This window comes from Garra rufa, chromosome 18, assembly GCF_049309525.1.
Source record: "Garra rufa chromosome 18, GarRuf1.0, whole genome shotgun sequence".
Lineage (NCBI taxonomy): Eukaryota > Metazoa > Chordata > Actinopteri > Cypriniformes > Cyprinidae > Garra > Garra rufa.
In genome coordinates, this window is record NC_133378.1 from 20,168,866 (window position 1) to 20,194,010 (window position 25,145).

Here is a 25,145-nt window from a genome sequence, read left to right on the forward strand (position 1 = left end):
ATTTTAAATAGTAAAAATATTTAAAAATTTTACTGTTTTTGCTGTACTTTGGATCAAAGATATGCAGGTTTGGTAAGCAGATGAGACTTCTTAAAAAACATAAAAATCATACTGTTCAAAAAACTTTTGTCTGGTAGTGTATAAATACCACATTGGATATCAGAGTTTTTTAATCAGTCAATAATGGATATTTAATTATTCATACTCACTTCAGTTTTTACATTTGGATGACCTTTTCTGTCATCTTATACTTAGTTTTTAATAATACTGTAACATGTAATCTTTAGCAAATTTATAAATTTATATTTTTCATAAAAATATTTTTCATGATACATTATAATGTACCATTTTTTTTTTTTTTTGACATTTGACATGGCTGATTTTCGAAATTTTAGTTTTTTATTATTCATTTATTTGGACAAAACAGTCTAGAATTTAAAAATCATCCATTTATCAGTTATCAGCCACAAAATAAAAATAATAATTGCTCTGTATTAGCCAGAATTTTAATATTAATATTATTAAAATACTGTATTATAAATAAATAAATAGAGAAATAAAGTCAGAATTGTTCTCAGAATTCTCAGAATTTTTAGATATAAACTCGCAGTTGTGAGTTATAAAATCAGTACTGCGTGATATACAGGTGCATCTCAATGAATTAGAACGTCAAGGAAAAGTTCATTATTTCAGCAATTCAACTCAAATTTTGAAACCCATGTATTAAATAAGTTCAATACACACAGACTGAAGTAGTTTAAGTCTTTGGTTCTTTTAATTGTGATGATTTGGCTCAAATATAACAAAAACAGCCAGCTTCTTTGGCAATGAATGTTTGTGGCTTACCCTCCTTGTGAAGGGTGTCAATGATTGTCTTCTGGACAACTGTCAGATCAACAGTCTTACAGTCTTCTATGATTGTGTAGCCTATTGAACCAAACTAATAAATGTTTTTGAAGGCTCAAGAAACCTTTGCAGGTGTTTTGAGTTGATTAGCTGATTGGCATGTCACCATATTCTAATTTGTTGAGTCAGTTGGTGGGTTTTTGTCAAATGTGAGCCAAATCATCACAATAAAAAGAACCCAAGAATTAAACTACTTCAGTCTGTGTGCGTTGAATTTATTTAATACATGAGTTTTACAACTTAAGTTGAATTACTGAAATAAATGAAAGTCGCAATTCTGGGAAATAATGTCAGAATGGCAAGATTTAAAAAAAAATCTAAATTGCAAGATTAAAACTCGAATTGGAAGATATAAACTCACAATTCTTTTTTTCTCAGAATTGTGAGTTTAGATCTTTTCAGAATATCAAAAGTGTGAGATGGAAACTCACAATTGTGAGGAAAAAAGTCAGAATTGTGAGACAATTACCTTTTGTATATTTTTGGCAGAAACAGGCTTCCATAGACTTCAGTGTCACACAATCCTTTAGAAATTATTTTTAATATGCTGATTTGATGATCATTTGATCATATTATCTATGTTAAAAGCCATTGTGCTGCTAAATATGTTTGTAGAAATCATTATATTTTTCCAGAACATTTTCTTTTGATAAATAGAAAGAAATATTTTATAAAATTAAAAAATTGTACTACCACAAACTTTTGAATGGTAGTTTACACATATATAATGCCCTAAATGTGACCTGTATTTATGAGCCAAATGTACCTCATTACAAGCAGATGTGTAGGCATTGTTGGGGTCACAGCCACAGGGCTCGCAGCCTTGTCCACTTGCCAGGTTCCAGTAATTGGGAGCACAGTGATCACAGGTTTGTCCAATAACATTAGGCAGACACTGGCACTGTCCTGTGGCACGCTGGCACACACAGTCATCTCGAGACAGACACTGACTGCGCTCTGTGCCCAAGAAGTTGCAGGTGCACTCTGGGCAGATAAATGTGTTGATATGTTTATTATGTTAATAGTGCACTATAATGTATACAAGTAATTTAAGGCCGAAGTAAACTTACTCCGGCAGTTGCGGCGGGAAGCATCTCCATAGTATCCGCTCTTGCACACGCCACAGTCCGGTCCTTCAGTGTTGTATAGGCACTTGAGACACTGGCCAGTACGCTTGTCACATGCCTCAGGATCTGATAGGTCGATGTTGTTACTGCAACGACAAGCTTGGCACTGTCCACCGGGCTTAGTGGGGTCACCATAATAACCCGGAGCACATTCGTCACAACGTGGACCTGGTTGATGGAGAAAGTAGGCATTTAGTTGCACAAAGATTTTAATAACACATCCTTACAATTATGTTTTACTCCTCTGTCACAATTAAATAGAGCAAACATCTTTATAAAGCATCTGAGAACAGGGTAAAAGAAAAATGACTAATACATTTGAAGGACATTTTTTATGCTGTACTGCATTTTTTTCACTAAAATTGTCACTGCTGGAAAATCCATAGTCATCATAGGAATAAAGCACTTCCAGTTTCATGATGCTTTTTCCATAACCTGCACAATTTATTTAATAGGGTTACTGAGTATAGCTACATAATTAATATTAGGTTCATAAGCAATATTAGGTTCACATATCTAAAGGAAAAGGTTTAAACTGAGTTGGAACAAATTCATTATTGTTGGCTTAGTGTTACAATAACAGTGTTAAATTAACAGCAAAATATGGGGCATTGTTTTTTAAATAGTAGAACAATATATTATGATATTAAAATAATAAATTAAATTATTAATAGAACTGTTTAAATGAATAGTTAAAGGATGCAAGTGCACGCATACAAAATCTTCATGTGAAGCTCTACTAAGAAAACAATGTAAAAATACAAATAACAACTCACAAATGATTAAAAATGACTCTCCAGAAGATTTCATGTTTTATTCTTAATGCCAAATCATAATAGACTCGACTGTCTGAGCACAAGTATAATAATCTCCTGAAGAGTGAAGAGGTACAAAGCATCAGAGTGAAGTTACTGTTTTACGTTAATAGATCTGAAACACTTTTAAAACTCAGCTGTGTTACTTTAGCTACTTCATTTAATTTAGTCTAAACAGGAAGCTCTGATTGATGTATATTTATTCACTCTGTTGCTATGTTCATATTTCCTTGCAGCCAAGTGCTATATAGAGGCAGACGCCTGCTATTCTGGCTCAAATGCTGGCAAAGAGACAGTGATTAGCACTTGCTTCTAGTGATATAAAGAGCAGAAAAGAATATAATCAAATTTAAATCAGATAGGTATTTAGCTAAAAAACAAAGAGTCTCTCTATTAGAGTGACAGAACTGAATAGCATTTGTACAGTTGAAGTCAAAAGTTTACATACACCTTGCAGAATCTGCAAAATGTTAATTATTTTACCAAAATAAGAGGATCATACAAAATGCATTTATTTAGTAATGACCTGAATAAGATATTTTACATAAAATTGTTTACATATAGTCTACAAGAAAAAAAAAAAAATTAAAATGACCCTGTTCAAAAGTTTACATACACTTGATTCTTAATACTGTGTTGTTACCTAAATGATGCATAGCTGTTTTTTTTTTGTGATAGTCCATTCAGGTCCCACAAATAAACCATTCAGGTTCCACAAATTCTTTGGTTTTTCAGCCTTTTTGTGTATTTGAACCCTTTCCAACAATGACTGTATGATTATAAGGTCCATCTTTTCACACTGAGGACAACTGAGGGACTCATATGCAACTATTACAGAAGGTTCAAACGCTCACTGATGCTCCAGAAGGAAACACAATGCATTAAGAGCTGAGGGTGAAAACTTTTGAACAGAATGAAGATATAAACATTTTTCTTATTTTGCCTAAACATATTTTTCATTTGGTACCTCCCTTCAGAAGATACAGAAGATAAACTGTTTAGGACAAACAAGGGACTTGTGAACAACTATCACTAGAAAAAAACACAGCTGTGGATCAATCTGGTAACAACACAGTATTAAGAATCAAGCATATGTAAACTTTTGAACAAGATCATTTTTATGAATTCAACTATTAATTTCTTGTGGACTATATGTAAATGTCTTTTATGTGAAATATCTTAATCAGGTCAGTACTGAATAAAAAATAACATGCATTTTGTTGGAACCCTCCTATTTTGGTAAAATTAATATTTTGCAGATTCTGCAAGGTGTATGTAAATGTTTGACTTCAACTGAATATCAATTTAAAAACACCAAATTAAATTTTAACATCATACGTTAAATCAGAAGACTAGAATTATTAAAATAAATATATATATTACTTTGTAAAATGACTGAAATACATAGTATAATATAGTATATTATTATTTAAAGGGATAGTTCACCCAAAAATGATTTAATCATTAATTACTCACCCGACAGCTTTCTGAATCTGCATAAACAGCAACACAACTGAGACGTTCAAGACCCAGAAAGGTAGTAAGGACATCATTAACATAGTCCCTGGCACACAAAAACTTGCACTGCTGTCTATGCAGGGTCAGAAAGGTTAGTGATTTCATCAAAAATATCTTAATTTGTTTTCTGAAGATGAACAAAGGTCTTATGGATTTGAAATGATATGAGGGTGAGTAATTAATGACAGAATTTTTCATTTTTGGGTGAACTATTCCTTTAAGACCCTGGATTTAAATAAACTGAACTTCCCCAGGTTTAATATGAGAGAGAGAGAAGACATTTTAAGTTAGTGTTTAATTATGCTAAATTCTTTTGAATTTAATTTAGCTGTAAAGCTAAGCACTACAAAAGCGTAGTTTTAAAAAACAAGTAGTAGCTACATTTAGTTAGTTACTTCCCAACACCTCTCAGTCACATACGACTGCACTTGGTGCAGTTTCACAGGGTTCTGCAAATGTACATGCAAGGAGTGAAGTGCATATGCCATGCGCTAGGGAGGGATGAGAGAGGTGATGGAAGTTGGGCAGCAGAAGTGGGGTGGGTCTCCATTGTTACTCACGCTTAAGGACTGGCCCTGCAGAGCGCTTTACAATCCCTGTGTCCAGTTGAGAGGGGACAGGAGATAACACACATGATCACTGCACTGGCTAATCAGAGTGACAGTGGCCTTTATCTTTGATTATGGCATTTTCTGCATCCTTTTCAGATGCAGATGGACTCAGGGTGTTAAATGGCAATATAAAGCCCAATTCAAGCACTTATTAATTCAGGATGTCATACAAGAACTACATTCTCCCATTGCATGTATGCAAGAAATGCAACGGCACATGAACCCAGACCTCATTTTAATTCATTTTATTCCATCCATCTGTGGAAGGATAGAATATTCTGGAGTTAAAAATACCTGTGTAACCCTGGTTGCAGTTGCAGACCACCTGTTGGTTGCGGTTGTCTTGGTAACAAGAGGCGGCAAAGTGGCGTCCGCTGTTGGGGCCCTCAGGACAGGGGCAGGGCCGACACTGACTCCCTAAACCGAGAGCCGGGTTTCCATAGTAACCATTAGCACACCTGTGACAAGAGATAAGTATTACATTAGCTTGGGCAGAGAAACATGTGTGTTTATCTCATGTAGAGAAGACGCTGTGTTCTGTGCTGTGAAAGCAAGTTTGTTTTGTTTTCATTGCCGAAAGATGACGATTTGAAGAATCAGTGATTAAAACAGATTTCAGACTCAGATAGCCAAAGAAAAGCATTAAATATCTTTCTCGCTTTCTTGCCAGCGCTGCAGAAACATTCCCTTTATATTACTAATACTGAAATTAAAATAGCAAAACTCTTGCTTCATTCAAATTCAATTAATATTTGATCGTTTGAAATGCCAGTGCAAATATTATGTGACCTAAATTAAAATGGATCTAGCATGTCACGCACGCACGTTTGAGCTTTTGTGTTTGCTCTGTATCACATCTTAGGTATGTGATCAGTTGTGAATAAAAGTTTAAGGGGTCATGTTATGCTTTTTCATTTTTTTAATTTTAGCCAGTTTGTGTTGTCTGTGTTTTGGCATAAAAAACATATACAAAGTTACAAATCTCGAAGTCCACTCCAAAGGGAGATTTTTTTTTAATTCCTTTTTTAAGAACTACAACAAACGCCTGTTGTATATGCCTTCGTTTTTTCAGATGAATGCAATCGGAGTTATATTAAAAATAATCTTGGCACTCCCAAGCTTCAAAACGGCATAGACTGGTGTTTCTCTCCATCAGTCCAAAACAAGCTGATACATAATAAAAAGTTCCTCAAATGGCTCTGGGGGATCAGTAAAAGCCTCCTTCAGCGATCTGATGTGTTTTTGTAAGAAAAATATCCGTATTTAAAACATAAGAATCACTTTAATTCAGCATGCGCTAACAGTTGTACACGGAACTTGCCGCTTTGGGAAGGGGTGTGGCAGGACTGAAATGCCATCTAAGCTGTGCACCAATTGCAACGCAGTGAGACTGCTAACCAATCACAACAGATTTCATTTTTTGGAAGGCAGACCTTCATCAAACCCGGAACTAATCGAGTCATTTGTGTCAGCCTGGGGAGAAAGCTATTGTAATAATGTAAATTGTGTGAAAAATTATGCGTTTTTCGAACCACTAAGCAATGAGAGCATGTTCTAGTGGACCCCCAAAACAAAATAAAGACTTTGTTAAAGAGCATAATAGGACCCCTTTAATTAAATCAGAATTTATGAATGATGCACTCACCTGTCAATCTCTAAATTTGCAGAAAAGATCAGGATGAGCAAGTGACAAATGCTTGGCTTTATGGCAACGCTTTAATACAGGTTAGTTCGTTCAACTTATCATCATCTTTGTATGCAAAATAATGCCATATTTCACTTCTACTGGTTCTACTGAACTGAGCAAAATGATGGTATTGAACCCTTTGAAATATAATATATACACCGGTATTTTTCCAGTACCAGTATACCGCCCATCCCTAGTTCACAGCAACCCATTTCGGTGCAAGTCTATTTAAATGATAATGAGTTACTGCTCACTCCACCACTCTCTTCTGTTTTTTGTTTATTCGGTGGTGCATTACCATCAAAAACAAAACTAATTCTGCATTCTCAGAGGCTCTGATGTCAGGAGAAAATAAAGACTCTTATATTCACTTTTACATTCAAATACAAAACACTTGCATTGCTTACAAGACGTTGTTGTCTCTATAGCTGCTTGAACGTGGAGAAAATGGCAGACAGCATACAACGGGCTGAGCCAGGGAATATGCAAATACCCTGTAAAAGTGAATTTTGCATCCGATGTCCCCTTTAAAATATCAAGAATGTCTGTCTTTTATCCCCTTGTACCTGTCACATTTGTCCCCGGCTGTATTGCTTCTGCAGTTGATACAGGCTCCGGTCCTTTGGTGGCACTCGTCAGCATGTCCGTTACATACGCACAGCCTGCAGTTCGGAAAGCCCCAGTGTCCGGCCTGACAACCATCACAGCGCTGACCAAACGCACCAGCCTGGCATGGACACTGTCCTGAGTACTGGTCACAGAAACGGCTCTGAGAGCCCTCCAAACTACATTCACAAACTATGGATGAAGTAAGAAAGCAATTAATGCAAGAAAACCAGAAATAAAACAAAGAACAGCATAAAAATAGAAGAAAAACTAACAAAACATCAAAAGAAGGAAACAAATAAAACAAAATTACAAAAAAAGAGGAAATAAATAGACAGCAGCAATAAAAACAAAAGAAAGAAAAAAAGAAGCGAGCAAACAGAAACAAACCAGACAAAAACAGTAAAAGAAAGAAAAACACATAAAACATAAAAGAAAAAGTTGTTTCTGATGTACCACAGCAGGTGAAAAAATTCTCTTACGTTTGCATCCAGAAGGGCCAAAGCCGTAAGCTCCAGGTGCGCATTTATCACAGCGCCGGCCTGATATGTTGGGCCTACAGCGGCACTGACCCCCACGGACATCACACTCAGAGATGAGCGAACCCTGAAGATCGCACTCGCAAGCTGTGGGATTAATAATCTTGTCTTAATAACAAGTAAAAACACACCTCAATATTTCCATCTCAGACTGTACATTCTCTGCTGACACTTACGCAGCGCGCCGTCGTTAATGAGGGCAGACATGCTGGTGATGAGTTTAGCACACACTTCACTCATCTGTGGACGGGACACACTCTTGGCAGTCTCGTGGCAGCGGTAACGCTCGTAACTCTGCTTTCGTGCGACGGAGGCGGGGTCTCCCGCTGTAAACATCTCTAGAGAAGAGTAACGAGGGAGAAGGGCAATCTGGGGAGGTGAAGAGATTAGTCAAAATTAGACATGAAGAGCTTATAAAAGGTGAATCAAATTACAGATTGATGCTTACAGAGTCGATGAGTACAAAGGCATTAGTCGAGGTGATGATGCTGTTCCTGTCAGCATAGCGGATGAACTCAACACGCAGTTTGTAACTCACTCCGTTTTCCAAACACACCGGCTGAGGCAGAACCACAAACCTGCATTACCAAACAAATAAAAAAAGTGATTAAATCTGTATTATAAGCAAAACTGAGAATTTTGGGATACAAAAGGAAACATTACTTGGTTTGCTTAAAGGGATAGTTCACCCAAAAATGAAAATTACCCTATGATTTACTCACCCTCAAGCCACCCTCAAGCCATGACTTTCTTCTTTCGGACGAAAACATTCAGTTACATAAAAAAAGTCCTGGCACTTCCCAGCTTTATAATGGCAGTACATAGGTGTTTAGATTTCGAAGCTCAAAAAGTCTATTCATCCATCATAAAAAGTATTCCACACGACTCCAGGGTAGGGATGGGAATCGAAAACCGGTTCTTGTTGAGAACCGGTTCCCAGTGTTTCAATTCCATCGAATCGTTTGCAAAATTTGCAAACGATTCCCTTAACGATTCCAGTGGGCACGAATGACGTCATCACGCGCATTGCGTAGCTTACGCTCAGTCAATAAGCACTGGCGCCTAAGCGGAACAAACGCTCAAAAGTCTGGTAGTATTTCACCAAAAAAGATGAAAATAGGGCAACTTGCAATACTCGCAGCGTAGATATTTCCTCAAAGGGAGGAAATACCACTAACATGCTAAAACATTTGCGCACGCAGCATGCAATAACAATAAAAGAATGTTGCGTTTTCGATCCGCTCCGGACTAACAGTTCTCAACCCAGCAGCGGCAGCAGCAGCAACAACGTTAGCATGTCCTCGGCTAATAAAGCTGCAGGACTCATTCATTCCCATTATATATTTTCTAGGGAGATGACAAAGATTCTCAGCCCTAAGTACAAAGCCCCAAACAGAGACAGTTTAACTATGCTAATCAACAATTTGTTGTCCCTTTTCTTCCAGATGAGAATCGATAAGGTAATCGATAAAGAATCGAATCGTTAAGCAGAATCGAAAATGGAATTGGAATCGTAAAAATCTTATCAATTCCCATCCCTACTCCAGGGTGTTAATAAAGGCCTTCTGAAGTGAAGTGCTGCATTTGTGTAAGAAAAATATCCATATTTAAAACTTTATAAACTGAAATTTCTAGCTTTCCGTACACTCTTCGCTTCAGAAGGCCTCTCAAAGCCGTGTGAGGCACTATGTATGATGGATAGATGCACTTTTTTGGGCTTCAAATCTTAACAGCTATTCACTGCCATTATAAAGTTTGGAAGAGCCAGGACATTTTTATATAACTCTGATTGCATTCGTCTATACACCTAGGATGGCTTGAGGGTGAGTAAATCATGGTGTAATTTTCAGTTGAAACATTCTTCAAAATATCTTTTATTGACTTTCACAGAAGAACGAAAGAACAACATGAGGGTAACTTAATGATGACAGAATGTTCATTTACTGACCTGGGTGAACTGACCCTTTAAACATTTGTAAATGTGTTTCACAGACCTGGCACCAGATGGGAGCGATACGGTTAGCAGGTCATCTGCAGGGATGGTATTTCCACATGGACTGCTGGTTGGTATGGGGCCAGGTCTAATCACCATTACACGGACCTCCTCCCAGTCCCGTGGCATCTTAAAAAATACATAAACGCACATGAGTATACCCATAACACACTCCTTTGAGTAGCCTATAAAGCCAATAAGAAGACATGTAATCTACCTGAAGCTCAAAGCGAATGAGGATGTCATATTCCATAGAATATGGAATGTTGTTAATGGCAAACTCCAACGTACCACCTTCAGGAGCCCGTGCAAAACCAGTGCCTGTCCACGAGACGGGACGGCCTGGCTGGTACTCCCTCTCCTCAAATGCAGAGCCCTATAAAACACAGTATACACAAATGTAATCTTCAGCAAATCTCAAAATGAATATCCATTATTACCATATTAATTTTTTACCAAATAACAAAAAATATTCTTACATGGTAAATGCATGGATATGGATATTTTTCTTTGCCATATAATTGATTCTTAGTCATATAAATGACTTTTTTTCTCAGAATTGCGTGATTATAAAGTATAAAGTCAGTTATAAAGTCAGTATTACATTATATAAACAAAATTGTGAGATTTAAACGCAATTCTGAGAATTTCTCAGCATAGCGATTTGTCAAAATAATAAAGATAAAAAAAGAATAGAAACAAGCATTTGTGAGAAAAAAGATGGAATTTAGTTTTTATCCCGCAATTCTAACCTTGTAACTCGCAATTGTGAGTTTATATCATGCAATTTTGAGAAAAAAAGCCAAAATAGTGAGATGCAAACAAAAAAAGTCAGAATTGCTTTTATCCTGCTATTCTGACTTTATAACTCACAACTGTGAGTTTATATCATGCAGTTTTAAGGAAAAAAAAGTCAGAAATGTGAGACACAATATTTCAAATCTAAAAACATATCAGTCTTTTCTCCCCTTCAGAATCTCACAATTTTGAGAAAAAAAAAATGCTAAAAATGAGAATTGAGAAAAAAATGCAAAAAAAAAATCATCAGAATTGTGAGGAAAATAGTAAAAAAGTCAGAATTTGTGAGAAAAAAGGTCTGAATTGTGAGAAAAAGTCAGAATTGTGAAATACAAACTTGTATTTGTCAGAAAAAAAACTTTTTATCAAGCTATTCTGATTTTATAACTTACAGTTGTGAGTTTATATCATGCAATTAAAAAAAAGTCAGAATTGTGAGGAAAAAAATGTCAGAATTGTGAAAAAAGTCAGAATCATGAGAAAAAAATGTCAGAATAGTAAAATACAAACTTGCATTTGTGAGAAAGTTTTTAAGCAAGTTTTTATCCCGCTATTCTGACTTTATAACTTGCAATTGTGAGTTTATTTTATGCAATTTGAGAAAAACAGACAGAATTGTGAGATACAAACTTGCATTTGTGAGAAACAAAGTCAGAATTGTGAGTTTTCATCCAGCAATGGACATCAACAAACTGGTATTCAGTTTTTGTGTAATTTGTTAGGTTTCGTTTTCAATTAACTGTAAAGCCTTACGCATTGGTTTAAAGATGCTTCTGAATGTAAATGAAACTCATGTTTAACTATGATGTTTATTCTGACTTTATAACTCACAATTGTACATTTATTTCATGCAATTTTGAGAAAAAAATATGAATTGTGAGACAAAAACTCACATATAGATAAAAAAAAAATATTCAGTGGCTGAAATGGGCTACTATAGTTATTAGGCAAAGTACATGGGGCCAAAAACAAAGCAAATATCTTCTTATTTGTCCCATTTCTGTACGTACTTGACCCAGTTTAGCATTTTCAGCCTCATAGATGTAGTGGTCGAGCGCCATGAAGAAATACCCAGACTCCACCTGGTTACACTGGCGACCAATCATGTGACTCCGACAGTGACACTGCCCTGTTTCCATTGAGCATCTGCACACACGATGCACATCATTATAATGCCAATCAAGTTTTATAATACTTTTATAATACTTAATTCAAAAAACGAAAAATACTGACTGGTTATCTGTAGCTCCACCCACATCACAGTCACATCCTCTGCAGCCACTGGCATCATGACTCAGGGCCCAGTGCTCTGGCTGTAGGAAATACACATAAAACACAAGCAGGTTTGATGAATACTTATATAAATGACACATAAACCACAATATGACAATTAATATGTAGATTACTGACTATAGGTACAAAATACTGTGACAGAACCAAGGTGAAACCATGATACTTTGATATAGAATATACTATGCTTTGCTAATCAAGTAACATATGCAAATACCATGACAAAAAAGTAAAGAATTACCATGGTACATATCCATAAAATGAAGTGACATCAGTCTAATACTAAAGGCATTTATTTCTTGTCTAATTTCAGGATACAGCTCTTCCGTTCAGTCCATTTTAAGCTGTGTGAAAACCTACACCATCCGCCATAAAGCCTTGGGCTAAATGCAGACATTAGGCTCTACTGTAGAGCAAACACTTTTAGTTCAAACCACCCAGTAGAGGGGATACAAAGTACCAGTAAAGGCATGCAACTGGTGAATGATAACTAAATGTTCTTTCAGAGATCTTAGTTTAGCTCTACTCACCAAACATTGGTTGCAGCTGTGTCCAGTGACAAGGCGTTTGCAAAAGCAGTCTCCGCTAACAGGGTCACACTGGGAACTACCAGACACTGTACCCCTGGGGTCACATTTACATGCTAAAGTAGACCAGTGAAAGAAAGACAGAATGATTGAGTATCAAGAGTAAAACATACCAGAAAAATGTTCTTCAAATAGATGGCAGTCTAAAAGTGCAGAGACATTTAACTCCTTGCTAACTTGGACTAAAAAAATTGTATCAAAGTAGTAACATTTTTTTTTAAAGAAATTAATATTTTTATCCAGCAAGGATGCATTCATTTAATCAAAAGTGACAGTCAAGACATTTAAAGACAAAAAAAATCTGGTCACACTTTATATTAGGTGGCCTTAACTATTATGTACTTACATCAAAAAATAAGTACAATGTACTTAATGTGGTCATATTGCATTGCAAAACGCTTTTGCTTCTATTAAGGTGGGATATGGGTAAGGTTAGGGACAGGTTTGGTGGTATGGGTAAGTTTAAGGGTGGGTTATGGTGTGAGAGATGGGTCAACAGTGGTAATTACAGAAATCAATTACAAATGTAATTACATATAGGTTTTTTAAAAACGATAAGTACAATGTAAAAACATGTATGTACACAATAAGTACATTGTACCAAATGATTAATTTAAATGTAAGTACATAGTAGTTAAGGCCACCTAATGTAAAGTGGGACCAAAAGTATAAGCTTGTACTTACGTTGGCAGCCACGAGGGTCACTAGCACTGAGCCCAAAGAAACCAGGCTTGCATTTATCACAGCGTGGGCCTTCGACATTGTCTTTACAACGGCACTGCCCAGCGATCATGCCCAGAGAGGGGTCATCATGCCCATCACAAATGCCACCATTCACAGAACCATCTGGGTCACAGTCGCAGGCTGGTGAGAGAAAAGAAATAAGCAATTACATATCAATTTTATCTTCCTGTACAAGTGGGTGCAGCCATTTGTAAATTTTATGGGTCTGACTTCCAGTCTCATCCGCGTCCAGCTATTTTTAGCTGTGCAAAACAGCTTGTTTTACTGCCTGATATTGCAAATTGGTGATTCTTACCATATTATTTTAATGTATCATCTTAATTATGAGCACACTGGTTTATCGTTTACTGCACGTTGTTATTTTTCTCATTATTTCCCTATAGCGCCTAATGAACCAGAAGTCACCCATAGGCTTACTTCTGCGGTAAAGAAAAAGATGGATAATGCATAAACGTTAATATGTCTCACTTACCTACACAGACTCCAGGGTCTCTGATGTCTCGAGTTGGATCCTGATAGTAAAAAGGTTTACAGGTCTCACAATTGCGGCCCATGGTGTTATGGAGGCAGTTGTCACACACACCTCCACTGACGTTCCCCATAGCCAGATACACTGCCATGTCAAAATGACATTTGTTGGAGTGACTGTTACAGTTGCATTCTGGAAAAAAGAGGAAAGTGTAACGGTGACATAAGAGGTGTATGTCTCTATGTACTTTAAGAGCTATATTATTATGATTATTCATAATTACTCTTGCAGGCGTTAGTGTTACGGCCCTCAGCTGGTCTCCAGGGCAGGTCATTATAGAAGTCATCACACTGTTCACAGTTTAGTCCTTTGGTGTTGTGTTTGCACACACACCTTCCATGTACCTAGAGATGGAAACATCGAATTTCAAGAGATCGTTCATCCAAAAATGAAGATTCTGTCATTAATTACTTACCCTCATGTTGTTTTAAACCTAAATTAAGATATTTTTGATGAAATCCAAAAGCTTTCTGACCCTGCATAGACAGTAATGCAACTACCACGTTCAAGGCCCAGAAAGGTATTAAGGACATCATTAAAATAGTCCATGTGACATCAGTGGTTCAACTATAATTTTATGAAGTTATAAGAATAGTTTTGTGTGCAAAGAAAAAAAAAAATCTTAATTTGTGTTCCAAAGATACAACTAGCTACAGTTCAGTAACTCACCATGCCCTCAATGTCATCCCTGATGCCTTCAATTGGAGCACATTCGGAGGCGTGGCCATAGCAGAAACAGTTGCCCCTGACAACCAGCTCATACATGGCATAGTAGTATTTCTCTTTGATCTCTGTTCGTGAGTCCAGCAGGTTATCACCCAGAGTGTGCAGCCTGGTGAAGTTCAGACGGAGATTGGTGATCTTCAGCTGGTCTGCAACATAAAGACATTGAGGTTAGTGGAGGATAGTGGACCATAAACAAAGCAGAAAGACACTAATCCCATTTTTGATGTAAAAATGGATGGTAAAAGCTTATATAGAGAGAGAGATTAGCAGGCTTACATACAGTTAACAAGAGAAAATAATAGTTGAATTTATAAAAATGACCCATTTAAATGTTTACATACACTTGGTTCTTAATACTGTGTTGTTACCTGAATGATCCACAGCTGTGTTTTCTTTTTTGTTTAGTGATATTTGTTCATGAATGCTTTGTTTGTCCTGAACAGTTAAACTGCCTTCTGTTCTTCAGAAAAGTCCTTCAAGTCCCACAAATTGTTTGGTTTTTCAGCATTTTTGTGTATCTGAACCCTTTCCAACAATGACTGTATGATTTTAAGATCCATCTTTTAACACTGAGGACAACTGAGGAACTCATATGCCACTTTTACAGAAGGTTCAAATGCTCACTGATGTTTCAGAAGAGCAGCAGGTAGTTTAACCTTTTAGGACAAACAAGTGACTCATGAACAACCATCACTAAACAAAAAAACACAGCTGTGGGTCACTCAGGTAACAAAACAGTATTAAGAATGAAGTTTATTTAAACTTTGAAGGGGGACATTTTTATAAATTCAACTATTATTCTCTCTTGTGGACTATATGTAAACATCTTTTATGTGAAATATCTTATTCTGGTCAGTACTAAATAGCAAAAAATATGCATTTTGTACAATCCCTCTTATTTTGGTAAAATAATTAACATTTTGCAGATTCTGCAAGGTTTTTGACTTCTTTAAAACATCTTGAACAGGTCTGGCCCTGTTTAACACAGTTATAAAAGTAATTATAAATTTTTGTTACAGCAAAAAAAAGTTGATGCCTAAATGACAAAAATCAGAATCACATCAAACCAACATCAACCACCCAGTTATAAGAACATCCTCCCACGCTTGTAAAACTATCCCTAAACTCTGTTAACCCATGACCTCTGACCCCTTCTCCCAAGCCAATGGTCTGCTCCTCAGTGGGAGGTTGCAGTCAGCTGAGCGTGGAGGCCTTTGGCAGAAGTGTGGTGGATAGACTTCTGTTACGCTTCACAGACACTCAATGAAGTGGGACTTGTGTGATTTATAAGATAAACAGTTGGAGGGAAAATCATGGAGTTTTAGTGTTGTGTGTGTGAGGGGCTTCCATCTCAACATCAGAGATCAGCAAATGCAGCTCCTGTGCACATGCTGTTTGTTCCAGTCATGGTCTAGATGTTCAGTATAACAGAAAGTGAGAGCCACACAGAGAGTGTGAGGTCAATTTATACACACTCACACATTTTTTTTACCATCCAGCATTCAGTTCAGTTTATTTTATATTCTTTTGCAAACTCTTTTTTTTATTTAAATTTTAACTTTGTTTTGGGTAAGCTCTTTGCAATCTTGTGAAAAAAACGAACTGCTCAGATTTAGCTCCCCCCGTGGCATAGGAAGGGGATCTAATTATAATACTACAGCCGATTAATCTGCACATTTCCACGCACTGTGCCACCATTTTGTTTTCGCAAGCGACAACGGTGTACCAGTTCTAACGCCATGGCAAAAGTTGCTAACTGTTATTTCATTGGCTGCACAGATGAGCACAAAAAACTGTTTAGAGTCTCAGCCTCAGAAGAGACAAGAGAGCAGTTAAGTTATTAACAGTTTTATTCTTCTGCTAATTCAGTTATGGGTATGCAACTCTTTAGAAGAAAATCTAAAAGAGGGAAAACTGAGTGATACATTTGTACGAATGAGTCAAAAGAAATGTCTCGAGAATATATGATATGTAGGCTGCACCTGTTTATGCCTATGTGTGAGGTTATTAGAGCACATCTTGTTCATTATGTACCAGATTTCTCATCATTAATTCATATTTAAGTTACTTCTCAGCTAACAAGGCCATCTGCTCCTTTACATTTTCTTTGCCAATAAGTACTGCAAAGCTAAAACATATAGGCCGATAAATGGATGAAATAATTTACCTAAATAGGTTCCTGGTAACAGTAGATATTGAAATGTAACAGCAAAGATAGACAGATAGATAGGTAGATATATAGAGTTTATTATTTAACAAAATAAGAGGGATTATACAAGATGTATGCTATTGTTTATTTAGTACAGAAGGTTCAAAGGCTCACTGATGCTCCAGAAGGAAAAATCATGTATTAAGAGCCAGGGGGTGAAAACTTTTGAACAGAATGGAGATGTGAACATTTTTCTTATTTTGCCTAAATATAATATTTTTTTATTTAGAACTGCCCTTCAGAAGCTACAGAAAATACGTACGTTTACCAGAGAAGAAAATAAGTTACATTTACACTGATCTTCAAATTCAAAAAGTTTTCACTCCCCACATGCATCGTGTTTCCTTCTGGAGCATCAGTGAGCGTTTTAACCTTCTGTAATAGTTGCATATGAGTCTCTCAGTTGTCCTCAGTGTGGAAAAGATGAATCTAAAAATCATACAGTCATTGTTGGTAATGGTTCAAATACACAAAAATGCTGGAAAACCAAAGAATGTCTGGGACCTGAAGTATATTTATGAAGAACAGTGGGCAGTTGAACTGTTCAGGACAAAGAAGGGACTCATGAACAAAAATCAATAAACAAAAAAACACAGTTGTGGATCATTCAGGTAACAACACAATATTAAGAATCAAGGGGATGTACACTTTTGAACAGGGTTTGAACTATTATTTTCTCTTGTTGACAATATGTGAAATATCTTATTTAGGTCAGTACTAAATAAACAATAACATGCATTTTGTATGCATCCCCCTTTTATTTTGGTCAAATAATTTTCATTTTGCAGATTCTGAAAGGGGGATGTAAACTTTTGACCTCAACTGTAGATAGATAGATTACCTGTTCAGTTGGAGGTTAAGATCGTTAAGTTTCACTTACTCTGAATGTTAGGGCTGTAAGGGTCTTCGATCTGGATAGCAGGGTCAAGAACACGATAAATCACCTGAGAGAAAATAAGATCAAAGTTAACAAACAAACAAATTATCTACCTGACAAATTAACAGTCTTCCAAATGAATCTCTTACCTCTCCTTCTGTCGAGGGCTCGATGTCAGAATATCTGGACTCGCAGATAACATCATCAACTTTACGAAGAGGACCTGGAGAAATTCCTGGGAAGGTGGACTCACAGTCGAAAGCGAAGTAACGATACATCTGCCAGGTTCGGCCAAAATCTGCAGATCGCTCAATCAACATGGCTGCCGGACGGAAAGTCTGAGTATAAAAACAAGTGACAGTACAATGACAGTTTTGGAGTGTTTTATGTATGACGTCTTATAGGACAACAACTTTCTTACTGTACCTTAAAAGTCATGATGAGATGAGTAAAGTGAAACTCTGCCTCCAGGTCCAGCTGAAGGTAAACGTCAGACTTCCCTGAGGAGAAAAGAGAGTTTGTGTTCCACATTAACATTTTTTGATTGTTTTAATAAAACCCAAAAACGAGATCCTGTATTTTCCTTCCTGAACCACTTTATCTTGGAATTTAATAAGGCTCTGGCAATAACAATGCATAACAGTATGCACATTCAAACACAGTGTCCTACAGTGACTGAGCAGAGCTAGAAATAGATGGGATGGTTTAACAATCTACTTTTGTTCTGTTCAGCTCTTGCTTTGACAGTTCATTATTCATCTGGAGCGACAGAGGGTCTGTATTCTGCAGAGCTGGCACCATATTGAGCTCACCTGTGCCTCCCTGCATTACCATTACAAAGCTGTAACTCAGTCCACTGCAGCGGCCCTTTGTGTGACTGCTGGATTTAACCTGCGTTTTATAATCAACAGCTAAACAGGAAGGAAAGGGATGCTGAGGAAAAGAGAAACAGGTTGTACCACAGCTGAAGAGAATGAGAGAGCAGAGTGGGGGGAAAGGCCAGCGGAGGTGAAGTGGAGCACAAAAGGAAATTGACTGAATGGCTTGCTGTTTTTTCAATACATGTTTCAGTGTTTTGGCTGGAGGAGGAAGTCATTAAGCCTCAATCCGGAGCACATGTCAAAGAGCTATGACAAAGACTACTCTCATGTACAGCACCTGATTTTTTTCCTATAGAACATGTGACACACCATAAAGGAATCTAGACAGAAAGCAGTTTCCATGAAAAGGGTACATAATAGTGCCTGATATAAAAGGGGACATTTTAGTTTTAATATTTAATATTTTAACATTTAATATTTAATTTAATTTAATTTAATAAACAAAAAATAGTTCATAAACAAAAAATGGCAATAACAGTGTTGAAAATTTAGACCAAGTTAGGCTGTCGATAAGTAGGAGGCAACTAGAACCAAATGCTAGTTTCTAGTTATCAATAAATATTAAAATCTTTCATACATTTTAGAAAAAAAAAAAGTATTTGATCACATAATCTAATGCTTTTTAATGCCTTAAAAGTACACCAAATTGGACACCAAAAATACCGTATCCACTATCCATGCAATAGTGCTACAGGGGTCATAACAGGGGTTCACTTGTGAGACACACTCTACAAGTGTTAAACAACTGATCTGCTGTTCATTATACGACATTGTTACAGAAAAGTCACTGAAGCCATAGCGACCATGAGCAAAAATAGTGACCATTTCCTGTGAACGCCCATAATTAATTCCCTATCTACGGAGACGCACAGCTGACACACAGGGGTTTCACTCTCTTAAACTATAAAAGGAACTTTGTTAAGATGCAAAGAGGTATTGTTTTGCATAAAATTATATCTAAATCTAAATATAATTTCAGCCTATCGGCCATTGGGGCTTTAAGCTTCTTTGTAACTGTAGCTTTGCAAGCTACAAGCTATTTAAAGTAGTACAGTCAAATGCAGACTATAAAGTACTAACAAAAAGAAGCTACACTAAAAAATCAATAAAAAATAGGGCAAAATGTACTGTATTAATATGAATGAAATTTCTGTATTGATTTTTAAAGGTGTTATACTTGTATTTTGAATTTTGAACTGCATTGAGTTGTGTTTTAGGAGTAGTGTAAATGTCTGTAAAATTAATGGATGATGCAGAAAATTACCAGTACATTTTCAGTTAGATTTATTTTATTTATCCATTCAGGTAATTATTTATTTAATACATTGTAACTACACTGATACTTAGGGGCAATACTGAGAGCTAAATAGGTCTGGGTATCGATTCAGATGTTCTGATTCGATTCGATCTCGATTTTCAAGTTCTTAATTTGATTCGATTTTGATTCTCGATTCGATTTCGATTTTCGATTCTCGATTCGATTCGATTTTCGATTCGATTTCAATTCTTGATACGATTTCAATTCTCAATTTCATTTCTTGATTTGACAGTATTAATGAATATATATTTATTTCCCTTCACTTCATGGTACAGTCTTTACTTTTGAATGCGTCTGAAATCTTCGGTTGTCTGTTAGGCTGTGGGGGTGCTAGAATCTGCATGTCTGGATGATGTCTTGTAAATGGCTGCAGAGATTTGTAGTATTACTACAGCATTTCACCTCAAATCACCTCATTTCACCTTAAATCAGTTACAACTGAGTAGGGCTGGGCGATAATTCGATAACGATAATTATCACGATATAGTTTTCTTTTTCGATAAACCGATAATGACAGTTCGATAAGCACTCAATAATGTTTACGCACTATGCGTAACGCTGCATAGGCATTTTGCAGTTTGCACTTCCGGATGCCGCACGCAGTATTTAGTTTACAGCCACAGGGCTCTACAGTGCGACCATTTCACTCGCATTTGCGACTAAAAATTAGTACGTGTGACTGTAAAAAAATATTTAGGAGCACCATGTGCGACTGACCCGATCAGCATATTTGTGTTTGCGCTCAGCGGAGTTTCAAAGGTTTCTACGTGTTTTTGCAACATTGAGTAATGTATCACGGACATATCTCATGAATCCTTTCATAAATAAAGTGTAGAGAGAGTGTAAATAAGAGACTGATTGTGCAGTGGAGAGAGCGTCGTTGTTTATAATAGAGCTTTGTGATATCGCGAACTAAGATGAGTGACAGCTTTTAATCGTTTTTTAAGGGAGATTGTAAATGAGATACTGATCTAATACAGCGGTTAAATAAACAACTCTATTTCGTCGTCAAAAGTAGTCTGAAACAAGTCACAACTGCATGCATCTCCATTTAAACACAGCGGTGTTTCGTTTTTGAAGGAACGTGCGTTTCCGAATCTAGTGAAATGATTCAATTTCCCATTCATAAAGACAGACAATTGCTTTATTCCAGAATGAACCATCTGTTCGAACGAATCAAATGAATGATATGATTCAGTAATTTAATCAGTGTCTTGATGCGACCTGCTGGCAGATCTGTCAGTTATTTAAATCTTTAATATTTCTGTATTCAAAATTTTATATTTAAAACATTGATTTTAACATGAATTTATGATTTTGATTGCACTCATGTTACCTCTGAGCTAGAGCTCTTCACAGAGGACCCGAGACCCGAGTGTCATGATCGGGGCTGTGGGTCTTCCCTCAGCCTCTCGAGGTCGCTGTTCCCCTTGCACTGCACTCCCCTGATTGTTCACGTCTGTCTTGTCATTAGCACTGATTTCACTCACAGCTGTTCACTATCTGGTCTATAAGCACTCTCACCTTTCACTCCTGCTTCATGTCTGCATTGTCTCTAGTCCTGTTTGTAATTGTGTTCTGAATTCCCTGGCTTTGATTGTGTTCCTGATCTTGTTTATTTTTTGTGTTTCAGTTTATGTTCAGTTGCGCCGTGTTGGCCTTTTGTTTGCTTTGTTTTGTTATTAAATATCCCTCTTCCTGCATTTGGACCCAGACCTCCTTTCTCACTCGTGACACCGAGGACCCGAGGACCCGACCCGGGACCCGTGCGGGTTCGGGTCTATATTTTAAATGGTTAGTCGGGTCCGGGTCGGGTCCAAATCTATTACTTCGGGTCCGAGTATGTTTAACTTGTGTGTAATACCTGAGTGATCGGAGAACATCGCACCTGCCAGTGTCATTCACCACTTTGCACGTGTTTTGTAACTTGCAACTTGTAAAATTATGATAAAAAATTATGATAAGAAAAGTGTGAGAGGGAAATTAAAAAAAAGGAGAAGATTAAATAAATAAAAACGCGTGTCGCGTGACCGCAGCAGCGAGAAGCAGAGCGCGGGAGGAGTTAACGTAAACGGACGGTCGGTGATCATGGATTCCTTCATGAGTGATGTGAAATAAAAAGCTTTGCACAATTATTTATTTCACATCAGCAACAAAATATGAGATCGAAAATGAACAGTCACATTAATGTTGTCTGTGATGTTTACACTGCATTAAAATAACGCGCATGAAATGTTTCTATGGCAACCAGAGCTGGTGACTTTTACCAAAGACCAGAGCCATAGAGAAACTCTGCCAAAGACTATAGAATACCCTTAAGGCCTTAAAGGGACTTTGCTTTTACTCTGCCATAGTACACATTGCATTCTTTCTTACGTTTATAATAATACGGAAGAACCATCTTGTTATATTTTAATTTTTTGGTCAGGCTCGGCTCAGAGAGCACAGTAATGATAGAAAATATGGTGGAAAAAATACACTCTTTTCAGAATAAGCTATTTACGCTATCAAGCTGTCTCGTGCTATACTATCGTGCGAATTCCTCCTTTAAGTTTCATAAGATGACCACTACCGTAGGTGGAGCTCTAAACATATGTTTTGTATTGCTTTATCTTACTGAAGAAGATACTGTTATTGAAGATGCACGCAGTAAAGTTTACCGCATTCATTGTTCTGTGCCTTTTTGGGAAAAAAATGATTGTTATTGTAGTTCAAAAGGGTAAACACGACGGTCGAAGTTGACTTAGAGAAAAAAAAGTACTGCATTAGTCATTCGTCACCGACCGTGACCGCGAGTAGCCTAAACTAAAGTAACTATTAAAGCTGGAATAGTGGATTAAAAAGGGTCTTTCTGTCGGCAAGAGAGAAGAACAGCCTAACATGTAAATGTACTGGCAAGGAGGTGTGTATGTAACGCTACTAACAGTAGTTTATGCCAAAAAGTTTTTTTTCCTTCGCAACTTATTTATAGTTAATAGCAGTTTGCTGTGCAATATGTGCCGATCAGGTACAGTCTGTGTCTTCCCAGCCGGGTTCGGGTCCAACTAGTACATTTAAGATATTTTTCGGGTCTTCAGGGGTTCGGGTCCCACTTTAAAATAAAATACGGGTCCGGGTCGGTTCCATCCAGGACATTTACGGGTCTCTTCGGGTTCGGGTACGAATTTTTGGACCCGTGAAGACCTCTACTCTGAGCCTCATTAAACATATGAAAAGATAAAAACAAAGGTAAAAAACTAAATTCCCCTGTAAATCACTTTGAGGAGTCAAATATCACCTCGTAATTTTTGAGATAATTTTCAAGTTTTGATTATTGTATAGAATGTGCTCCTAAATTTTTGACTGTGCTCCTAAATTTTTCAAGTTAAGTAAGTAAGCGTAGAGCCCTGAGCCATTTTTTTAATTTATTTATATTGTCAGACAGCTAAAACATTTTACAAAATGTGTTAAATCAGCTGCACAAAAGGATTGGCATGCTGAAAAGATTTGTCTATTTTTATTTTTGTTGAATGATAAATATACTTAAAAATCACTTTAACTCTGCATTTACAGTCAGAGCCATGTTACAAGTGTTGTATAATATTACAGTTCTTATTTTTTATAAAAACGTTTTATATATTCTATTAATATTAATAATATTGTATTCTGTTGATGTTGATTTTACTAGTAATATTCTAATCTGTATTCTACCTCAATTGATCATTGTTTGAAACGTATTTGTCATGTTCTGACAATAAACCATAAATAATAATTAACTGTCTGGTTTTTCTTTCATTCAGGAGTAAAAATCTGCCTTTAAAATTGATAGATATAAAGATTTGACATTTATCGTGATAATTTTCGATATCGACTGATATGAAAAAAAATTATCGTGATAACTTTTTTTTGCCATATCGCCCAGCCCTATGTTAGGTTGTGCCCTGCGCTCCCCTATGTGCAACACATTTCCGTAGTCACAACACTATTGTATTTGGTTGTGTTGTGAGTAATGCCTATCTGTATTTGGTTGTGTTGTGAGTGCACTGCACTTCTGTAGTTGCAACACATTTTTGTATTAAGTTGTGTTGTGAGTTTTTGCAACACATTTTTGTAGTTGCAACATGTTTCTGTATTTGGTTGTGTTGTGAGTGTTTGCAATGCGTTTCTGTAGTTGCAGCACGTTTTTGTATTTGGTTGTGTTTTGAGTGTTTGCATTGCGTTTCTGTTTTTGGTTGTGTTGTGAGCATTTGTAGTGTGTTTTTCTGTATTTGGTTGTGTTGTGAGTATTTGTAGTGTGTTTCTGTATTTGGTTTGTGTTGTATTTGCAGCATGTTTCTGTATATGGTTGTTTTGTGAGTATTTGCAGTATGTTTCTGTATTTGATTGTGAGTATTTGCAGTGCGTTTCTGTATTTGATTGTGAGTATTTGCAGTGCGTTTCTGTATTTGGTATGTGTTGTATTTGCAGCATGTTTCTGTATTTGATTGTGAGTATTTGCAGTGCGTTTCTGTATTTGGTATGTGTTGTATTTGCAGCATGTTTCTGTATTTGATTGTGAGTATTTGCAGTGCGTTTCTGTATTTGGTATGTGTTGTATTTGCAGCATGTTTCTGTATTTGATTGTGAGTATTTGCAGTGCGTTTCTGTATTTGGTATGTGTTGTATTTGCAGCATGTTTCTGTATTTGATTGTGAGTATTTGCAGTGCGTTTCTGTATTTGGTATGTGTTGTATTTGCAGCATGTTTCTGTATTTGATTGTGAGTATTTGCAGTGCGTTTCTGTATTTGGTATGTGTTGTATTTGCAGCATGTTTCTGTATTTGATTGTGAGTATTGCAGTGCGTTTCTGTATTTGGTATGTGTTGTATTTGCAGCATGTTTCTGTATTTGATTGTGAGTATTTGCAGTGCGTTTCTGTATTTGGTATGTGTTGTATTTGCAGCATGTTTCTGTATCTGATAGTGAGTATTTGCAGTGCGTTTCTGTATTTGGTATGTGTTGTATTTGCAGCATGTTTCTGTATTTGATTGTGAGTATTTGCAGTGCGTTTCTGTATTTGGTATGTGTTGTATTTGCAGCATGTTTCTGTATCTGATAGTGAGTATTTGCAGTGCGTTTCTGTATTTGGTATGTGTTGTATTTGCAGCATGTTTCTGTATCTGATAGTGAGTATTTGCAGTGCGTTTCTGTATATAGTTGTTTAGTGAGTATTTGCACAATGTTTCTGTATTTGATTGTGAGTATTTGCAGCGTCTTTCTGTGTTTGGTTGCGTTGTGATTATTTACAGGAACGTTCCTGTATTTGTTTTTGTTGTAAGTATTTGCAGTGCATTTCTATATTTGGTTGTTTTGTGAGTATTTACAGGTGCGTTTATGTATTTGTTTGTGTTGTGAGTATTTCCAGC

At 36.6% G+C, this 25,145-nt stretch overlaps 1 protein-coding gene across 2 annotated transcripts in view; it reads right to left on the reverse strand.

Annotated features, from left to right (window-relative positions):
* The window catches only part of lamb2 (laminin, beta 2 (laminin S)), a 58,007-nt gene that overhangs the window by 16,886 nt on the left and 15,976 nt on the right, over positions 1-25,145 (reverse strand). The window contains exons 5-24 of one of the 2 annotated variants that reach the window (XM_073822545.1): positions 17,989-18,062; positions 17,712-17,900; positions 17,566-17,629; positions 14,420-14,622; positions 13,974-14,094; positions 13,694-13,882; positions 13,162-13,341; positions 12,421-12,533; positions 11,834-11,913; positions 11,611-11,746; positions 10,020-10,178; positions 9,804-9,931; positions 8,258-8,387; positions 7,986-8,178; positions 7,753-7,896; positions 7,231-7,462; positions 5,272-5,435; positions 4,927-4,962; positions 1,977-2,201; positions 1,673-1,890 (exon numbers count right to left, since the gene is read on the reverse strand). In XM_073822545.1, the coding sequence (XP_073678646.1) occupies positions 1,673-1,890; positions 1,977-2,201; positions 4,927-4,962; positions 5,272-5,435; positions 7,231-7,462; positions 7,753-7,896; positions 7,986-8,178; positions 8,258-8,387; positions 9,804-9,931; positions 10,020-10,178; positions 11,611-11,746; positions 11,834-11,913; positions 12,421-12,533; positions 13,162-13,341; positions 13,694-13,882; positions 13,974-14,094; positions 14,420-14,622; positions 17,566-17,629; positions 17,712-17,900; positions 17,989-18,062 (2,978 nt within the window). The remainder of the gene's footprint in view (positions 1-1,672; positions 1,891-1,976; positions 2,202-4,926; positions 4,963-5,271; positions 5,436-7,230; positions 7,463-7,752; positions 7,897-7,985; positions 8,179-8,257; positions 8,388-9,803; positions 9,932-10,019; positions 10,179-11,610; positions 11,747-11,833; positions 11,914-12,420; positions 12,534-13,161; positions 13,342-13,693; positions 13,883-13,973; positions 14,095-14,419; positions 14,623-17,565; positions 17,630-17,711; positions 17,901-17,988; positions 18,063-25,145) is intronic. The other variant, XM_073822546.1, reaches the window with a different exon arrangement.